This window comes from Cydia fagiglandana, chromosome 27 (assembly GCF_963556715.1).
Source record: "Cydia fagiglandana chromosome 27, ilCydFagi1.1, whole genome shotgun sequence".
NCBI classification, from domain to species: Eukaryota; Metazoa; Arthropoda; class Insecta; order Lepidoptera; family Tortricidae; genus Cydia; species Cydia fagiglandana.
Window position 1 is genome coordinate 9753200 of NC_085958.1, and position 21144 is coordinate 9774343.

Genomic DNA, 21144 nt, shown 5'->3' on the forward strand with positions numbered 1-21144 from the left:
CCATCGCTTCATTCGGGATTTAATGTACGCCCGCCCTTGACGGAAATATATCATTTTGATCCCATGTAACAGCATAGTAGTTTGTGTATATTCAGGGAGGAAAATGGGAACTACGTTTATATGGAAAAGCCCTGCTCCACTATCATCTAGCTTTTTGCACCGAACTTGGCCGCTTATTCACGTTGTCACAATATTTACCCTAATCGAGTCAACTGAGCTCCAGTAGCCCGACCGCCGCGGCACACAGCGCACGTCACATCGAAACCAAACTAAATAAAACGCGGATTAACTAAAACTAAGTTCAGCTGTAACTATCAGCTTTTTACTAGTTTTATTTGTGCGCAGTGTTTTTTTATGAAAAAATACAAAACGTGTTTTGTAACTAAAGTTTTTTGGTGTTTTTACATTTTTTATTGTTTTTTAAATTTTAAGTGTTTTGGAATATAATGAAGGGTCAGGCTAAACGTTTGGTGGACCACAAGGGGCGGGCGCACGAAATGGACCTCAAGAAGATAAAGAAAGAGAAAGAAGGAAAGGAGACAAGGACGGACGAAGTGGGATTCCTGCAGCTGGTGAGTTATTTTTAAATGAACTTGGCTGTATTTTTAGGATTTAGATATTTTGAGTAAAAAACTCTCGATAGAGTTAACCATGTTATTTGACTCAAAAACTAAAGTGCTATAGAGATTTGAGTACCTATTACGGTGTTAAAATACCATTACATAATATAAAACACGTGTTATACATTATACAGGGTGTCAAAAATGATTTGTAAATACAAAAAAATACCTATTAGCGGGTGTCTTTTAATTTTCTTAATGACTTGAGTTTTGACAACTCTAAATCGCCGAAAGGGATAGTGTCATACCTACATTAGAAAGGAACAGCATGTTGCATCCCTGAATCGCTGTCAAACTTCGGTTTTGTAGGAAGTGTTATTTTAGTATTTATTCTGTATTAAAAGCAAGGATTAAATTTTAAATTTTAAGTTTTTATTTGTACTATACCGTGTAAGCGTTTTGGTGAAATACTGTCAGCTTATATGTGGGAAATAAATGAAATTAAATAAATTAAGATGAAGATGACTTACATATCTGACACAATTAAATAGTAGAGTTTGTTAAGTGTATTATAATAATCTCCGTTTTGCAATAACCTTGATCATTAGAGTGTAAATTTTAATGTCATAATCTAGATTCACTGTGACCTAGGGAAATGAGTAGCTAAAATAAAATTTCTTCACTATGCCCAACTAAAACTTTTATTCGCGATTTCGGTGTTGGTCCCATAGTATTAAAGGTTGCTCAGTATAATCCCAGTAACCTCCCTGGCAACGGGAATGCACTTATTTTTTGGCCACCGTGTATATGCCTCATTCCTATGTAGTACTTCGTAACTTACTCTAGCAAGTCTAGCGTTTGTGTCTGTACCTATACCTAGTATGCCTATGTCGAGCAGTGGCGTCGTAGCATATTACACACACACACACACTCACGTGTATTGTTAAAAAAAAACTATTTTTTTCTTGCTAAAATATGTATTGGAAAAAAATAGTTATATGTTTTACGAGGGGGCAAAGTTGTTGTTTAACCGCTCGTGCTCATTTTGATACCTGAGCCAGCGAAAGAACCCAAAATTGAACCACGAGCGTAGCGAGTGGTTCGAAAAATGGAATCTTGAGTGTTGCGAGGGTTTCAAAGCACGAGAGTTAAACATTATTTATTTTTAAATGTTATTAAATTATTATTAAATGTAATTAAATATTAATCATCCAAAATCATTATTTAAAAAACAATTCTACCAGCAAACTTAAGAAAACAACTCAAAGTTTGCATTTGATTACTTTGCCTCACATGTGAATAAAATGCAACTTTGCTATCAGTTTTTGAAGTGCAAAGTAATTCTTTCCGAGCTGGTGTGGTGAAAAAAAAATAGTAACTATTAGGTAGGTAGAACCAAAAGAATGTAAATGAACATAGGTTTTAAGTATATACTATGTATTGTCAACAAACAAATAGGTAATTGGTTAAATGAATATAAAGTACCCAATTAAAGCCAGTTTTATCGTTAAATACGTATATTTATCCTATTTTTTAACATTCGAGAAGGTCTGGAATGTGTCCGACTCAATTTTTATTGCATTTTAATAGATGTAATTTGATACGTAGTACTAAATAAGTGATTAAAGATCATGCTAATTATTACGTCATAATTACAATTCTTTAAACTTAGTATTTTTATAATGTAGGAGTAGCATTTTGATTTTTATTTTATTTTAACTGATTGCCATCGCAATCCAACGCGGAAACGCTGCCTGCGTGTTGGGCACCCTCCCGAAATATTGATAGGTATTTTAATTGTAGTTAGGTAGTTTTAGTTTTATATTCCAGTTTGTCTTTTAGTTATTTAAATTTATATTAATAAATTGATTGATCACTGATATTTAAAATTTATTTGCAAAGCACTATCTTTCAAGACATCCTGTGTAACTGTAAATAAGTTTATATGTATGGGGGTTAATTATCTCTGTAGGTTCCTGTACATCGAAATATGCTACAGAATTACAGATACCCACTAGCATTGCAAGCGCCCATAGGCTACGGCGGCTTTTAACATCAGGCAGTCTACACGCCTGTTTGTCACCGTTGTGGTATAAAAGAGTTGTATGAATAATATCGTTATATACTAAAAAGGAATTTTTAATTATTGATAAAAACATAGAAAGAAATAAACAAACATAATAAAACTTACAAAACTATAGATAAAAAAATTGCCCCAGGTCGCCGTCAACGGGCAAGGTACCCAGAAGGCTGGCCGTATTTCCCCGCTGTATAGCGATGCTAATACGCTGGGCGAAATAGTGGCCAGCCCTCTGGTCACCAAAAGCCTCTATTAAGCGCGCCGACAAGTCTTTGTACTAAAAATAATTAAAATATGAATCTCTCCAAACGGCCTCTCCGTGTTGGATCTATATCCCCACGCACGCCAATATAAATGACTGGGCTCGAAAAACCCGAAAAGCTCGAAAAAGTTTCAAAATAATTTTTTTTCCTTAGCCTATTATAGTATAGTATAGTATAGTGTCCCACTGCTGGGCAAAGGCCTCTCCCCCTGATTTCCACAACTCCCGCGGTAGTGCCCTCTCCGGCCAGCCACTGATGAAGGCGTCTAAGTCGTCCCGCCATCTCCGCCTGGGCCTGCCACGTCCGCGCTTCTTTTGCGGCATCCACTTGGTGGCTATACTAGCCCACCTATCCGGATGCATGCGGCAGACATAATAATTATATGTATATATATAATTGAAATAAATATCTATAATTATGTAGGAATATTGGCTTGAAAACTGTTTCTAACTGTATTCATCTCAATGGCAAATCGCTCATACAAATATTAAAACATAACTTTAAAATATCTCAGACATATATTCAATCTTAAATTTATCGACATAGAGTTTAAATTGGAACAAACATATCTCTAAACAGATCCATCTAACACAAATTGTACGAAAAAGGCGTCGTTAACTGCCATTAGTAGTTTTTATAGTAAAAAACCGGCCAAGTGCGAGTCGGACTCGCGTACGAAGGGTCCCGTACCATTACGCAAAAAAACGGCAAACAATCATGTTTGTTGTTTGTTTTTAGTATTTGTTGTTATGCTATCACGGTTCATGAGATACACTCTGGTGACAGACAGACGGACGGACAGCGGATTCTTGATAATAGGGTCCCGTTTTTACCCTTTGGGTACGGAACCATAAAAACTGAATGTCATATCATAACGTTATTATCTAAACTTTGTCTAGATCGCAATACATCTATCTCTGTTTTTTCATTGTGAAAATACTATTGTAAGATAGAGATAGGCTCGCACGTGGTGCTATGACTATATTAGTGAGTTGACAATGAATAAGTGGTGGGAATTCAACCCAATAAGGCACTCAAGGAATTTGATTTCACTGACACTTCGTACATACCGGTTTCATATTTCCATCTGTTTTCGGCTTTTTAACCCCACCCCCTACCCTTTGGTGACTTTTGGTGAGGTTTTTGCCAACCCTCTCCCCCACATAACCTCACGTGTATTTTTTTGTAATTTTTCTTCCGACCGGTCAAGGCCACGCGCTCCAAAATTTCGTTAAACAGACTCGCTATTTTGAAGTGCGGAATGAAGATTTATGTTCACCGTGATCTGTCGTGATTTCTTCGTGGGAGGATGTGTCAGCGAGTTTTCCAAAGTTCACACAGTCAATTGCAGGAGCGCCAGCGTCCAAATGCAGGTCATCTGGTTGATGTAATTTGTTAAAAAATAAATAACATTAAATTGTTGTTAGGCTCAAAAAATTAAAAAGAGACTAACATTAAATTTTTAGTTTCATTTTTATGAATTTTTAAATAGTGCAAAAATTTTTGGCCTACACTGTAGTTGGCACTGTTGGCAGTCCTCAGCTACCGGGACAAAATTGTCGTTGTCTTGTTTTTTGTCCTCAAAAATGTGACTGAGTGGAGCTTTTTGTATGGGGTGTAAGCTTTGGAATGAAGCTATAGAGTCAGACCAAGAAAAGTCTGCAGCGGATTTGATAGGTAGCCCACGCAGTGCAAGTATTATTTTAAACGTCAAACTTCTATGAAATTATGACGTATAAATAACACTGTCACTGCGAGGGCTATCAAAATCGCTGCAGACTTTTCGTGGCTTAACTCTAGTTAAGTTAGTATTCTATGAGTGTCAAGGCCTGCGCAGGAGCGTCGGTCAGACACCGCGGCCTGCGCACAACCCGTTCTGTGATCAGGTTTTTGAACCTGAATCGCGTGCGATCTATCGCACACATGTGCGCGAATCTATTGCAACGTGGAATAGAAACAAGGTTACTGGCTCAAAGAACAATATCTGCCGCACGAGCTTTGCACGGAAAACATATAAAAACTCTCAAAAATGCGCGTTTTCCCAGAGATAATATCTAGATCGATTTTTCGCCCCCGAAAACCCACATATAGCAAATTCCATCGAAATAGAGATCGAAGCCGTTTCCGATATCCCCGAAATATATATACCTACATTACCTACATATAAATAAAGAAGAATTTCTCGTTTAAAGGTATTAGATAGATTTAGTATTTATAACTTAGTTTTAGTATAATAACTATAGTATTTTTCAAACGGAAGGGTAGGGTGACATTTGATTTTTTTTTTCATTTTATGCCATTATACGTTTCTGACCAATCTTTTTTTAACAAAAATAACTTAAATTCTAATAGGCCAAAAAATATACAGGGTGTTCGGTGCATCGTTTGCCAAATTAAAACGGCAGATATGTTGAGTCATTTGCTACCTTCTCATGCCTAGAAAAACAAAATTGGCCATGGTTTTTTTACTACTACGCAAGTAAAAATTTGAATATTACGAAAAACTGGCATAGAAGTGAAAAAAAATGTGCGCCAAATTAAAAATTTCTACACCTGAGAAGATAGCAAATGACTCAACCTATCTGCCGTTTTAATTTGGCAAACGATGTACCAAACACCCTGTATGTCTTCCTAGCTTAGATCTCATTATAATAGACATAAATCACCAAAATATACATTATTTTATATTATGTTATTAAAATAGAAAGATCAATGTTAAGATTGTAGAGTTTCATTATAATCATTATATATCGGAACTCATTGCTTTAGAGTTTGACTCTACTTATCGACCGAATCATTCCATGACTCGTGTCAAATCGTCACAGGCGCGTCCAATTGCGAAGGTATGTTTAGGCACTTAAAAATACAAATCATCACCGAAATCGATTAAGTATATGGCCTTTGCAAATTTAGTCGAGAATCATGAAAAATCTTTTTTAAATTTGTTGATTCATTGTCACAACCCACCATAATCATTTTTGACATGTGTCGTTCTACCCTTCCAGATTGAAAAAAAATCTATAGGTATCTTATATTTTTAAACGAGCAATTCTTGTATATGTATATATTTATTTTATAATTTATATTTCGGGGATCTCAGAAACGGCTCTAACGGTTTTGATGGAAGTTTTCGTGGGCGAAAAATCGATCTAGCTAGGTCACTCTGGGAAAACGCGCATTTTTAGGGTTCCGTAGCCAAATGGCAAAAAACGGAACCCTTATAGATTCGTCATGTCCGTCTGTCTGTCTGTCCGTCCGTATGTCACAGCCACTTTTTTCCGAAACTATAAGAACTATACTGTTGAAACTTGGTAAGTGTATTCTGTGAACCGCATTAAGATTTTCACACAAAAATAGAAAAAATACAATAAATTTTGGGGGTCCCCCATACTTAGAACTGAAACTTAAAAAAAATTGTGGGGTGTTTATGGATAGGTCTTCAAAAATGATATTGAGGTTTCTAATATCATTTTTTTCTAAACTGAATAGTTTGCGCGGGAGACCCTTCCAAAGTGGTAAAATGTGTGTCCCCCCCCCTGTAACTTCTAAAATAAGAGAATGATAAAACTAAAAAAAATATATGATGTACATTACCATGCAAACTTTCACCGAAAATTGGTTTGAACGAGATCTAGTAAGTAGTTTTTTTTTAATCGTCATAAATCATAAACCGCAATTTTATTATGTTACTTGCTGCTACGGAACCCTTCATGGGCGAGTCCGACTCGCACTTGGCCGCTTTTTGAGTTTTTATTAGGGTTCCGTATTATGTGGTTTCCGAGCAAAGCTCGTTCTCCCAGATATTTATGTTATATTATATATATAAGACTACGGTAGACCGACGATAGACGAGACGGTTCTTTAAATAAGTAATAAATGGTACAGAGGAAATTAAAATTTTTCAATGTCACAGAAATGACGCGTGATATTACTGATACTATACAGGGTGACATTTTATACCGCGATGGTGGCAAACAAGGATGCCGCCTGCCTGATTTTAAACGGCTGTCACAATCTTATGCATGAGCACTTCAAAATCTAGAACTATAAGCTTTTTTTATATATTTTATGATAGTACTTAAGCTCGTATTCTTAAAAAACTGCGTAATTTTATGCTTTTAATCGCCGTGCTAAATTACATTTACTTGTTATGAAATGAAGCGAGAAAAAATAAGTCAATGTCGTATACGCTATATGAACATTTTAAATTTTTAATCATTGTACACAAAATAAAATATTGTTTGTAATCTGTAGATATATGTACATATGTTATATGTCATATACATATTGACAAATGTCAACAGAAAATCGGGAGGTGGGTAAGATTTACCTTCCAAGATTCGACTCACACTAACAAACAAACGAACTTAGGCACTGTCCATTAATTATGTCATCGATTTTTTGACGTTTTTTCACCGCTTCTCTCCCCTAGAATCATCCAAAAATCATGCTTCGAATGACCCCGTTTCTCCTACGTCATGCTACCATCATCCGATGTCCAGACCCCCCCCCCCCTAATTTGAAATGAGATAATTTATGAATAGCCCCTTATCGGTAAATTCAGTGTCAATTGTCTTTTCCTGTTTTTAATTTTATATTTAAATTCTTCTCTCGCGCATGAGAGGAGGCCTGTGCCCAACAATATTGTATAGGCCGAATTAATTAATTAATTTAATCGCCCCTGTTTGGCTCGCCCCCCTGTATAGACAAATATTTGGTCAATTTTAGTGATGTACACATACTAGTATGTTGCTTTGTTTACTCGGATATACAAACAGATGGTACATGGTACATTACTAGAGATGCCACGAATAGTGCTTTTGGCCGAATACCTGCCGAATATTCGGCCACGCTCTCGTCTCGGCCGAAACGCCGAATATTCGGTAACACGTGTACTATTTTGAGTCACATTTAATTTGTTATGTAAACTTGTCGCCTACAAAAGACAATGTTAAGTCCAAAAAGAAATTAAAACTATTGAGGGCGCCACTTCCTACGTAACTGTCACATTTTTGACGTAAAATGCTTAAACATGGCAACAATTTAGTATAGATTTTTTTGTTCCATTTTCTTTAATTTCATTTTATGTCGCTCTATAGGTATGTTTCGTTGCTCTTTACTCATTAGTAGTGTATGTAGTTTTTAAATACTCAAGCGAATCTAGCCTATAAATAGAATCATTGCAAGCAAAAAATTTTCAAAGTAATCTTCATTTACTTATAACAATTTTCCGAGAATGTTTTAAATATTAAATATATTTATAATGGTTTGCGAGAGTTGCGATGCACTTTAACTAAGTATTTTTTCTTAATAAATAAATAAATTAATAAGTAAGAGTTATTATTACGTTCACTTTGCGAATATTCGGCCGAATAGTCCGAATACCGAATAGTTACCGAATGTTCGGGGCATCTCTATAAATACATTACATACGAATGTGGGTAAATGACGGATATAGCCACGATTAAAATAATGACGGGTCGTACGATAACTGGTTCAAGGTTAATGACCCCCGAATACTTTATGTTTAAACTGAAGTGTAATTATTTGGATTTATTACTTAATGTAACTGTTATGTTTTATGTTATGGCGGCGTGGGTGTGCGCGTGAGAAGAGAACATTGCCACCATTTTAGTATTTATTTTACAGTAAGTACATCTGGTGCTATGCTACATTACGACACCATCAGGGTTATAACCGCGAAAATCGAAGTTCGCAAATTACGGGCAGTTTTCTCTGTCACATTAATTACGCCTTCATTGGAGTAAAAGAGAAAGATCCCCGCAAATTTCGAATTTCGGTTTTCGCGGTAGCCCCTCGGGTCACAGAATAACTAATAGTACCTACTACACCAGGTGCTATAATTAGCACATTTCAAGTCAGTCATTATTATTTTATTTCTATAACAATATGCTATTGTGTTAGAAAAATCTTACAAACTATTACATGATGTGCACGTAATTAATAATTAAAATAATAGCGGGACATGTCAATAAATAAAATTCCAAAAATATGTAGGTATACTTAAACCAACAAAAAAAGTACCGATAAAGTAATAAACATGTCATCATTAAAAGTGTAAAGTTACATGCATGATGTTTGTAGCGTACTTATTTTGTAAATGTATTTAATTTAATTTGATTTAATTTAATTTAATTACCTATTTTTTGTAAATGTAATGTGGGTCCTGGTAACCTGAAATAAATGTTTTTTTTTTCAGTATAATTAGTATAATTACTGTAAAAAGTTACGTTAAGACTGATTTTAACAAAATTATACGATACACTACACACATATACGTGATACACTTGCGACTGGGTAATTCCGTAATTCGCAACTCATGGTGATTTCAAACATTCCCTTCGGTAGTGTTTAAAATCATTTGGGGCATTATCTATGAAAAGGGACCTTATTGATGTCGATGGCGCTTACGCCGCACAGCGTCGCGCGCGGCATTGTATTTAGGTATATCGGTGCATCGTTAGTAATGGCGTAAGCGCCATCGACAATAAGGTCCCTTTTCATAGATAACATCACATTTAGTTAAAATACGCCAGTCGTTGCGAATTTTCTATTTTTCGCACTTGTATCGTAAATAAATAACTATTAATCGTATGGGTTAATTACATGTCACTACATGCACATGGAGCATAAGGACCCTTTTCTGAAGGACAGCCACAAATGGAGTCAAATTATGACATATTAAAGTTTTTTTTTTTAATTTACCTAACAAGTAGGTACGATATAGTTACCTACTTTTCATTATCGAAAATGTTTTAACATATTTTGATGTGCCTATATTATTAACCATAACTATTTGTCCCGAGTTTGACCCGATATGTTACGTTTGACTTTTTTCGTTATTTTTTGTTTGTATAAAAATTAGCAGAGATTATACAAATTTTTAAATGCTCCTAAACTCTTTAAATTAATTTTAAAGATTCGAAAATAATCAAGCATAGGGGCATAGCTGTGGTTGATATACAACAAAATATCCAATATTTTAATAATGTTAATATCCAGAAAGAAAAACGAGGACTACGTTTGTACGAAAAGACGATTTCGCGCATATTATAAAATGTGTATGATACCCCGTATTGCTTTAACGTACTCGACTTTCGAATGCCCTGTGCCGCGCCGCGCCGGGGGAAACCCAGAGTGTGCAGCGTGGCTTTCCTTGTAGATGCAATTATTTACTGCACCTATAACTGCATATGCGGGGCGGGCTGCCCCGCGGGCAGCTTAAGGAGGGCGATGACCTGAGGAGGGTTGCGCTGGTATGATCCGTCAATTATATTGACGGATTACAATATTTATTGACGTGTAGGATAGTGTATTGACGGATAATATTTCGCTGGATTTCTGGAACTGCTTGTGATCTGATCCTAGATCCTGGATCCTGATATTTATCTTGCGTGTAGTGTCGCGTTTGGTATTTATCGCGTCAGTCATTTTTCTCTGTCTAGAGTCCATCACGTCTGCCTCGTACAAAGAACGCTTCGTACTGACGCGATCCGTATTGATGGTGTGGCGTGTGCTGTGATCCGGCCCAAGATACATAATAAATATCATGATAATGTTCCACTCTTAGTTTTTAATGAATGTGAAATAGGTACAAATTTTATTAAAAACCTTTAGAATAAAACAGATTAAACATACAAATTATAAACTAAAATAAACCTAAGAATGAGTAAAACTAACTTAACATGATAATTATCACAATATTTATTGACTTGTAGGGTTCGCCTAAGAGCGCGAACCTTTCAATCCGGAGGTCGTTGGTTCAAATCCCGGCTCGCACTAATGGGTTTTTCGGAACTTAGGCATTTGTGAGGTTTCCTTCACCGAAAAGCGGCTATGGGTTGGAAGGTCGGATGGCAGTCGCTTTCGTAAAAACTAGTGCCTATGCCAATTCTCGGGATTAGTTGCTAAGCGGACCCCAGGCTCCCATGAGCCGTGGCAAAACCCGGGACAGTGGAGGAAGACATTGACCTGAGAAGGGTGTAGCGGGGGTGCTAAGTAAGATAAACACATCAGGAATAAACTTTCCTTATAGATATGCAATTGCAGTACTGCACTTAACTGCATTCATGCGGGGCGGGATTCCCCGCGAACAGCCTATACGGCCTTAAGGAGGGCGATGACCTGTAAAAGCTTTAGCGGGTGTGTTAAATAAAATATATGAATATACTTTACTGTACAGAATACATATGGTGCTACTTTGGGCGTTTTCTAAAATACTTAAATATTGAAATCCTCATTTATTCAAATCTGGACGTTCGTGGGCTCATTCTACTCAGAATCGACAGCATTCTCCATCCCGCCATCAAAAAAAGATGTCCTAAAATGTCCATTCCATTACGTCACGTTTTAGTATGAAAAATTTTCAAACAGGAAACAGGATGGCAGGAACAATGTACAAATGGCGGACGGCCTAAAGACTGAAGGCTTTTTCTACCAGTCAATTATAGACAAATGTTGGTGATATTAGGGTTCCGTACCCAAAGGGTAAAAACAGGACCCTATTACTCTATAAGACTCCACCGTCAGTCTGTCCGTCTGTCTGTCACTAGGCTGTATCTCATGAACCGTGATAGCTAGACTAAGTTGCGTTAAGTTAAATTTTCACAGATGATGTTTATCTGTTGCCGCTATAAGTAGGTAACAACAAATACTAAAAACCGGGCAAGTGCGAGTCGGACTTGCGCATGAAGGGTTCCGTACCATAATGCAAAAAACGGCAAAAAAAACGGTCACCCATACAAGTACTGACCCCGCCCGACGTTGCTTAACTTTGGTCAAAAATGACGTTTGTTGTATGGGAGCCCCACTTAAATCTTTATTTTATTCCGTTTTTAGTATTTCTTGTTATAGCGGCAACAGAAATACATCATCTGTGAAAATTTCAACTGTCTAGCTATCACGTACGGTTCGTGAGATACAGCCTGGTGACAGACGGACGGACGGACAGCGAAGTCTTAGTAATGTACTTTGGGTACGGAACCCTAAAAAGTAAGGAACCCTCGGCGGGCGAGTCCGACGCGCACTTGTCCGGTTTTTTTAAATATCATGTGCAGTCATAAATGTTATAATGTCACATTCATTAGATCAAGTTATCATGCATCTATAAAGGAGGAAAACTTGGCAAAACATGCAAATTGCGAATTACTACACTCAGGGAAGCTGTTCTATAATCACCTGAGATTGATCTCGTGTATTTCCCTGTATTTACGACAGATTAACACTTATGTCTTCATCAATAATAATTAAAATGTGACAATGTTGGTACCAGAAGATGGAAATAACTATCAAGAACCCGTATATGTACCTATATAGTCAATCAGATAATACATAACATTTTGAACTCTCGCATTTTGTACACAACGGGTCTGCAGCGTTATGACTTCATTGTTTTTAGGGTTCCGTACCCAAAGGGTAAAAACGGGACCCTAATATTACTAAGACTCCGCTGTCCGTCTGTCTGTCACCAAGCTGTATCTCATGATAGCTAGACATATGAAATCTTCACAGATGATGTATTTCTGTTGCCAAACAAATAGGTATCACCTATTTATGTACTTACCTGTGTGAACGAATAAAGAATTGAATTGAATTGAATAGGTACTAAAAAGTAGGGAATCCTCGGTGGGCGCGTCCGACTCCCACTTGTCCGGTTTTTTTAATCTAGAGAATTATATATTTATTAACTTTAGCTGTTAAACGAAACAAGCGTTGTCCCGGCATTTTGCCGCGGCTCATGGGGCCCTGGGGTGCCGCTTGACAACTAATCCTAAGAATTAACGTAGGCACTAGTTTTTACGACAGCGACTTAAAACAAGGAATCTTTAATAGAAATAAATCACATCATCATCAGCCGGAACAGAGTCGGACATGATTTTAAATCACACAAAATGTAGTTAAATAAACAATTTAAATTAGAATACAAATATATTAGGTAAGGTCAAATCAAAACCTTCTGGTTGAAGTGTCACACTATACACAAACAAATAATAGCCCAATTCCAGTTTTACTTATTCGATCTGTTTCCAATATGATTACATCGCATCGCAAACAGCATATCGGAAACAGCTCGGAAGACTAAAACTCGAATTGACCGGTATGACAAAGTGTCGTATTTACAACTATATTCTATCAAAGTTATTCTATGCCGTACATTAAGATATTTTGTATGGATATTTCCAGAAAATAAGTTACTTTTTTCAAGTTTTTTCCTATTCATTTATTGTGAAGACTCACTCTCTAACAAAACGCGTCTGTCACGATCAGCACAGATATGGCCGCTAGGTGGCGACAGCGCCACGCGCGGCTTATGGCAAACCCCAAAATTGGGGTCGAACGGATGCACTTTTAGCTACCTGTAGCAAAGCGACGAAATCGCGGAGTGAGCCACCCCTGCTAATAGCAAGAGCTAGTGGGTTTTATTTATATTTTTTAATTAGTTCATTTCTTATTTATTTTCTTTTGTCAATAACATACCTACTTTTTAAGATATCACACTTCCTCACTTAGTTATATTCAAGTCTGTGCCAACTTAGCTTTAACGGACTCTATATGGTTTATTTTCCCAAATTTTTGTCAAACAAGTGCGAGTCGGACTCGCGCACGAAGGGTTCCGTACCATAATGCAAAAAAAAAAACAAAACAAACGGTCACCCATCCAAGTACTGACCACTCCCGACGTTGCTTAACATTGGTCAAAAATCACGTTTGTTGTATGGGAGCCCCGTTTAAATCTTTATTTTATTCTGTTTTTAGTATTTGTTGTTATAGCGGCAACAGAAATACATCATCTGTGAAAATTTCAACTGTCTAGCTATCACGGTTCGTGAGATACAGCCTGGTGACAGACGGACGGACGGACGGACGGACGGACGGACGGACGGACGGACAGCGAAGTATTAGTAATAGGGTCCCGTTTTACCCTTTGGGTACGGAAACCTAAAAAGACCTAAGCATTTTTTAATAAAACTCGCTTGTCAATATACCTTTTTTATCAGAATTTCATCTTTAAAACGTAAACAAAACCAACATTGTTTTATGAATAACAATAATATAATATGTAAATTCACTATACATAGGTCATTACCTAGCCTGCTAAACCTGTTTCAGTGTGCCAAGCGAAATGCAGTCTTATTACTGATGCAACTGGGTGCAGCATTGCATAATTACAATAATTACCTTGTTGTCAAGTAAAGGGGGTTTTTATACGCGACGACCACGAGACGACCACGGGACGACTCATCTATTGTTTACAGATTCTTAGCTAGCGTCAGTATTTCGGTTAGGGATTGCCCGGAGCAATATGTAATAAGTACTTTCAAGGTTTACAGCGAATTGGTTTCGATTTTGTTCGTTATACTAGAGTTGACCCAAGATAAGTCTGCAACAAATTCGATAGCACACTGAGTGCAAGTGTTATTTAAAAAATCCAACTTTTATGATATTATGACGTATAAATAACACTTCTGCGTGTGCTATCAAAATCGTTTCAGACTTATCTTGGTCTAAATCTAGTTAGGCTTTAATCCTAGGCAATTTTTACGGCCATATCATAGTAAGTACATGTTAAATGTCGTATTAAACGGATTGAATTGAATAAACCTAGAATACATTATGCTGAAGTGATCGACATCAAAATCAAAGGGATTTCTTAAGATTTAGTTAGTGGAAACCGTTTTCTACCGAAATGGAAATTTCATCAAAAATGTACCTATTGTCAGTAGTTATTCTCCCCTCTTAATAGATATTTTGAAAATACCTAGTATTTTCATAATTACCAGTTTAGATGCAACACTAAAGTACCTTGTACATAGGTATACAACTTATAGACTAGATTAGATATATTTATTTCTATGGGTAATTAGCTAATTTATTTTCAGTTCTTAAACGCCGACTTACTAATAATAAGCTGATAATACAATTCAAAAATAAATATTTCTTAAAGAAATATTTTACACAAAAGATAAAACAAAGGCTTTCACTAAAAGATCGCCAACTTAACATTCACATTAAAAACAGAAAAAGAAAAAATAAAAAATATAAAAATAATAAATAAAACAATGTCACAAATAAGATAATGTCAAATTTAAGTATACTTAGGGCAAACCTTAGTTAATAGGGGTCATCTATTAATTACGTCACACGAATTTCTAGGTTTTTTGACCCCTCCCCCCTCCTTGTCACACTTGGTCACATTTGGCAAACCCCTCCCCCCTAGTGTGACGTCATATTTTTTCTATGAAATCGCCAAATCGAATTAAGTAAGTACCTAAGTACCTATTATTAATATTTTATCAAAATATTATTGACGATATAAATATTAGTAATTTTATAACCCAAAACTGCTTAGGAAAGAAAATTAAACGAATAAAAACGATTATCGTTTTAAAAACTTGTTATTTAAATGTACAGCGAATAAAATAATTTAAAAAATTTTTCGGTTACTGATGAAGTTAAAGTGACGTCACAAAGTTTGTGTGTGTCCCCCCTCCCCCATGTCACAATATGTCACATTTTCTTGACCCTCTCCCTCCCCCTATAGGTGTGATGTAATTAATGGATGACCCCCATATACCTATATTAACTCACATTTATAGACAGGTCTAAAGCAAAATTCAATTACCTTTATTTACCGACGTTTCGACGCAGGTTTCACTGGTCGTGGTAGCGGCTAACTGATGTCCCAGCAAAATGTCAAAACAGAGAATTGTGCAACTACCCGACGAAAACTGTATGGAAAAGTTTGGGGTAGACATCACATTTTCAACCTATCTAGGTATCGTCGAATGCCAAGTACAAGAAAAATCAAACTAGAGTCGTGTCGTGTCCGTGTCGTGTCCGCGCCGTGTAAAGCGAGGCCCCTTGAACTTGCACTCTACTCGCATGCGCCGTGTGTGAGTCATGCGAGCCGCGCATGCGTGCTCGTCACACCTGCTGACCGCAAAATAGTGCCTACGCTATTTGTATCTTAAGTAGGTACCGTAGCTACCACCCCATAGGTACACAGGGTAACATTTGGACCGTTAGCCATATTGTGCGAGATGATTAGGTAGATCATACTGAATAACTTTTTCTATGGGGCCAACCCCGAAATCCCAAAAAAGAAATTCGGCCTTCCCATAGAAGACGTCGACATCCAACTCGACCAAAATGTGTGAAACGCTTAAAATTTTTTTTGTGATTTCGGAGTTGGTCCCATATAAAAAGTTGTTCAGTATAGCCTACCGCACAATATGGCTAACGGTCCAAAAATGACCCTGTATAACATGATAACTTGATATTATGTGAAGCGACTGTAGAAAAATATTAAGAGGCACGCGAACCTGAAGCCATAAAGCTGCTCTTATACAATCGAGGTTAATTTTAAAATGATATGCTTAAATTACAAAGACATGGCATGCACATTTACATAACTTAAAGTTTTATACGAAAACCGGCCAAGTGCGAGTCGGGGTCGCGCACGAAGGGTAGGTACCTTAAGGGTACCATTATCAAAAAATCACGTTTGTTGTACATGTGCGTGTTGGGCACCCTCCCGAGGGCACCAAATTTTGATAGGTATTTTTAATTTTTAGTTTTAATTATTTTAATTGTAGTTAGTTTTAGTTTTATATTCCTATTTATGTCTTTTAGTAATTTATGTAATTTAATATTTCTTATAATGTTGTACATACATGATTTTACTAATAGAAATAGTATTATAAGGGTTAAGGGACCCGCGATATTGTACATGGTTGTATTTGTTTTATTCTGTTTTTAGTATTTGTTGTTATAGCGGAGGAGCAACAGAAATACATCATCTGTGAAAATTTCAACTGTTAGCTATCACGGTTCATGTGATACAGCCTGGTGACAGACAGACGGACCGTGGAGTCTTAGTAATAAGGTCCCGTGTTTACCCTTTGTGTACGGAACCCTAGACTTTAACTCTTTATTTAATCATAATCATAATCATTTATTTGCATATAAAAATGGTGTTACATAAAGGTGTAATAGAGTTACATGTCCAAGCCTTTTTAGCTGTTTTTGACAGCATGCAAATGGGTCCTAATTAGAGATGCCACGAATATTCGGCAACTATTCGGTATTCGGCCTAGTCGGCCACTTTGCCGAATATTCGGTATTCGGCCGAATGTTGCCTACTATTCGGCCGAATACCGAATATCTGTTGCACCTACCAAAATAGATAAAAAGACACAAAAAAATAACCAAAACCTAGGTATATTTCATATTTAAAATGTATTCTTGGAAAGTAGTTAATTACGAAGGCACATTTTTGAGCATTTGTTGGTTACAAAATATTTAATTTTACCGTGGGTCTGATTTCATTGACTCTAACCATCTAATTAATTTTGTGTAACATAAAATATATATATATATATATATATATCTTAGCAAAGGTGTGCTTTGTTGACGAATAGTTTTCATAATAATTGTGACTCAAAATGTTCGCATGTCATGCCGAGTATTCGGTAGCCAATATTCGGTATTCGGCCGAGAGGGGGGCCTAATATTCGGTATTCGGTATTCGGCCAAATTCACTATTCGGGGCATCTCTAGTCCTAATAATACATTAAATTTGTACTAAATAAGACTACCTTAAATTAACTTAATTACCAACTACATTAACTTAAATTAAACTAAAATAGAATGCACAATAGTTTACAATATAGGTACACATACAGTCCCAGCAATTGATAATTAATTGATAATTGATAATTAATTATAATTAATAATTTATCAATGTTACCCCGCGCTTCGAAGTAACCCCAACGTCACCTAGATTCAAGCGCACAAGGCGAAAGCTGCTTGACGTCACCGCCGGGTCTTCACCGCAGCCATCAACTCGTTAATTATACAATTTTATTTACTGCAAAACCCGCTGCTGCTGGACATGCCTAACAGGAAAATGAAAACGATGTCAAAAGATTGTCTCAACTCGAACTCCAAGTGGCGAGCCTGCATTCGCTAAATGTCAATACGTTTCTGCAAACATGCCATTACTGTCTTCAAGCTTTTTTGTCACGTCTAACTCTTATTCTGCAGAATAAGATAATATCCATGGATAGCGACATATGGCCAACCTTTGCACCAGGTACGATTACATAGGATTAGGGTGAGGACTGAGGACCTCTGATGCTCGCGTGGGGTCGTGCCTGGTGCAAAATCAAAATCAAATCAAATATCATTTATTATCAGGCAACTAAGGCCCACACCTTACAAACTAACATATGTACATACAATAGTAAAATCTTACAAGCTATAAAAAATATTTCGGCGACGCGGCGGTTTTCAGTTGTGTCGCATGTTCCGGTGTAGGATTTGGCAGATTTCCACGGAACCGCCGAAACACCACACCCTTAAAAAAAAGCAGATTAAGGCAAAGGCAAAGGGTTGGCAAAGGTTGGCCATATGTCGCTATCCAGAATAAGAGTTAGACGTGACAAAAAAACTTGTAGACAGTAATGTCTGGCTGATGTCTAGCATAAGTTACGTTCTCGCGCGCGAGTCCATACTTGAAGTCGCGCTTGAGGTATATTGTAAGGAGTCGCGCGCGAGAAGCATCTCATGCTAAACCGCCTGATGATCTTACAGTGATCTTACCCGCGTCGTTAGTTTCTATTGTATTGTCCACAAAAGTGACCCTTTTTGACCCATTCAGCAAATTGTTGGAGATTACCCAGGAATGTTTACAAAGAAGTTACCTAATCTAATCAACCTCAGCAGTAAGTTCGCATGCCGCGCCAGCCCTGAGACGATGCCGCGTGTGACATGATCCTAGGTCATGGTTATTATAATTACCTATATTGTTAACACTGGCAAGGCTTTCTCACGATCATCTATGAATAATGTGAAATGAAAGGTCTGTGAATACTTTTCTTTTTATACAGGGTGAAATGGTTATCTCTGACCAAACTGAGGGGTGATTACGTTGGACATACCAAAGACAATGTCATACTTAAGGAGCTACCCCACGCCAATGACCTTCGATTTCGACAGTTTCGAGTTTTCACTACGAGTCACCGTACCGTATACCTACAATGCTCGCCCGACAAGTAAACATGACTAGCGCCTTTACCTTCGATAAAATACTTATCGATCCAGAAATGTATAGGAACGATTTGCCACTGTTATACAAAAAGGCCTTGTGTACAAGGTGTGGCGTGAACTGCAGAAAATGTAACAATAGGTTCATTTTCCGCATTACGCTGGCAATCAATTATTGCCGGCCTCCTAGTCTAGTCGGTAATTAAAAATTAAATATTATTTATAAACTGAAATAGATAATTTATAGATAGTTTGTAATTGAGAAAATAAATTTATTTCATAATTAAAATAAAACATAAACTAAACATAAAACAAAATTGTTACCTATAGTTTTTGTAAGTTTTATTATGTTTGTTAATTTATTTCTTTGTTTCTATCAATAAACATAAAACTAAATTTAGATATAAATATAAACTAAATAAGTATGAAATAAATTACATACTGAAGCCCATCCCGGGCTGCCTCCAACGCAAAGGTGCCCTTCACTGTAATTTATATATAGGTAGTAAATACTCGTAGTGATATGCCTATGCTCAGCAGTGGGCAATAAAAGGCTTGATGAAAATCGTGACATCGTACAAGTTATGAATGAACAGATTACAACTGACCTGAAAGATTAATTGTGCTTCTCTGGAAAATCGTTCGTTAGTTCATTCATTACATTACTAATCACTAAGTTCATGAATGGCATTCCTCGTAATTGGGACAATCGTAAATGCCGAATAAATGAGGATAATGGTACTCGAAGGTTGCCTTTGACGTAACGTTCTTTAAAAGGTAATAAGTAATAAGTAAATAGACGACCGGTCTGGCCTAGTGGGTAGTGACCCTGCCTGCGAAGCCGATGGTCCTGGGTTCGCATCCCAGTAAGGGCATTATTTATTTGTGTGATGAACACTAATATTTGTTCCTGAGTCATGGGTGTTTTCTATGTATACTTACAGGGCGTCCCAAGACTATGGGACATCAAGGGAAAGTACCTTAAATATCGTAGATAAGATATTTTGCTGAAAGAAGACATCATTTCAATTTAAAAAACAATTTCTCAATAATTAATTTTAATTTTTGCTCTGTGGTTTGGCAGAAGAATGTATTGTATCTAGATGTAAGTAAGCTTGTGAATAAACGCTTTATTTTTTTTTTATTTTTTTTTAAACTGCATTCATAGATTTTTAAATAATTACATGGTTGAACCGGGAATCGAATCCGCTACACGAGAAAAAAATCACCCTGTAGTTTTATTATACCGATCGAAAGGATTCATCATGAGGATTATTTTTTGCTAAATAACATAGTGTCAGAAATAAAGGAAGACCATGAATTTTAACCAAGGGGGGGGGGGGGGGCGCTTGGTGATATTTCGTGAGGTTATTGGCTAACCCCCTCTCCCCTACATAACCTCGCGTATATTTTTATTTATTAATTTATTTATACTCACACTCGTATTGTAGACTAATACAGCTTTAACTACAATTTAGAATCGTTGCAAGTAAATCACAAAAAACAGGGAAGTTACCAAGAATAGCGCTCACTTTTACTGCGCGAGTCAATCTATTTAATTACACTTTTTGTTTTAGTTATTTTAATTGTGGTTAGTTTTAGTTTTATATTCTCTTGTTTTATAAAATACATACCTTTCATCCTTTTTTGTTAGTAAAATGTAAATATAAATTAGACTTATTCTACGTATCTCTAGCTGATTCATTTTGGCCTATTTTCAGTTAAGTCGAAGAGTTATTGATTGTAGGTACCTACTTAAGAAAAACATACAGTATGTGTCTGACCATGGGGCTTTAATTCCAGGGCTTGATTTTACTCGCCAAACTGAGCAACTTTTACTATGGGACCAACCCTAAAATCGGGGAAAATTTTTTGGCTTCTCCATCTGTCGACACCTGATCAGCCAAAATGTATGAAAAAGTAAAAAAAAAATTCGGGATGTCGGGGTTGGTTCCATAATAAAAGTAGCTCAGTTTAGCGAGTAGAATCTAGCCCTGGATGTAAAGCCCGATGGTCAGTAACACCCTGTATACCTAGTCTAGTTTTAGTAAGTATATTTAAAACATCGAACAGCGGTCCATAATTTATAACCTACATTTATTTGACATTAGTATCACTGACAATGAGTCACAGTTCCATTATTTGTTAAATATAAAGGATGATAAAAGTCACT

At 36.6% G+C, this 21144-nt stretch overlaps 1 protein-coding gene across 1 annotated transcript in view; it reads left to right on the plus strand.

Moving 5' to 3' along the window:
* Positions 1 to 241: 241 nt before the first annotated feature.
* LOC134677912 (multidrug resistance protein homolog 49-like) overlaps positions 242 to 21144 on the plus strand; it is a 66137-nt gene continuing 45234 nt past the window's right edge. The window contains exon 1 of the mRNA XM_063536357.1: positions 242 to 572. Within this exon, the coding sequence (XP_063392427.1) occupies positions 447 to 572 (126 nt within the window). The 5' untranslated portion in view covers positions 242 to 446. The remainder of the gene's footprint in view (positions 573 to 21144) is intronic.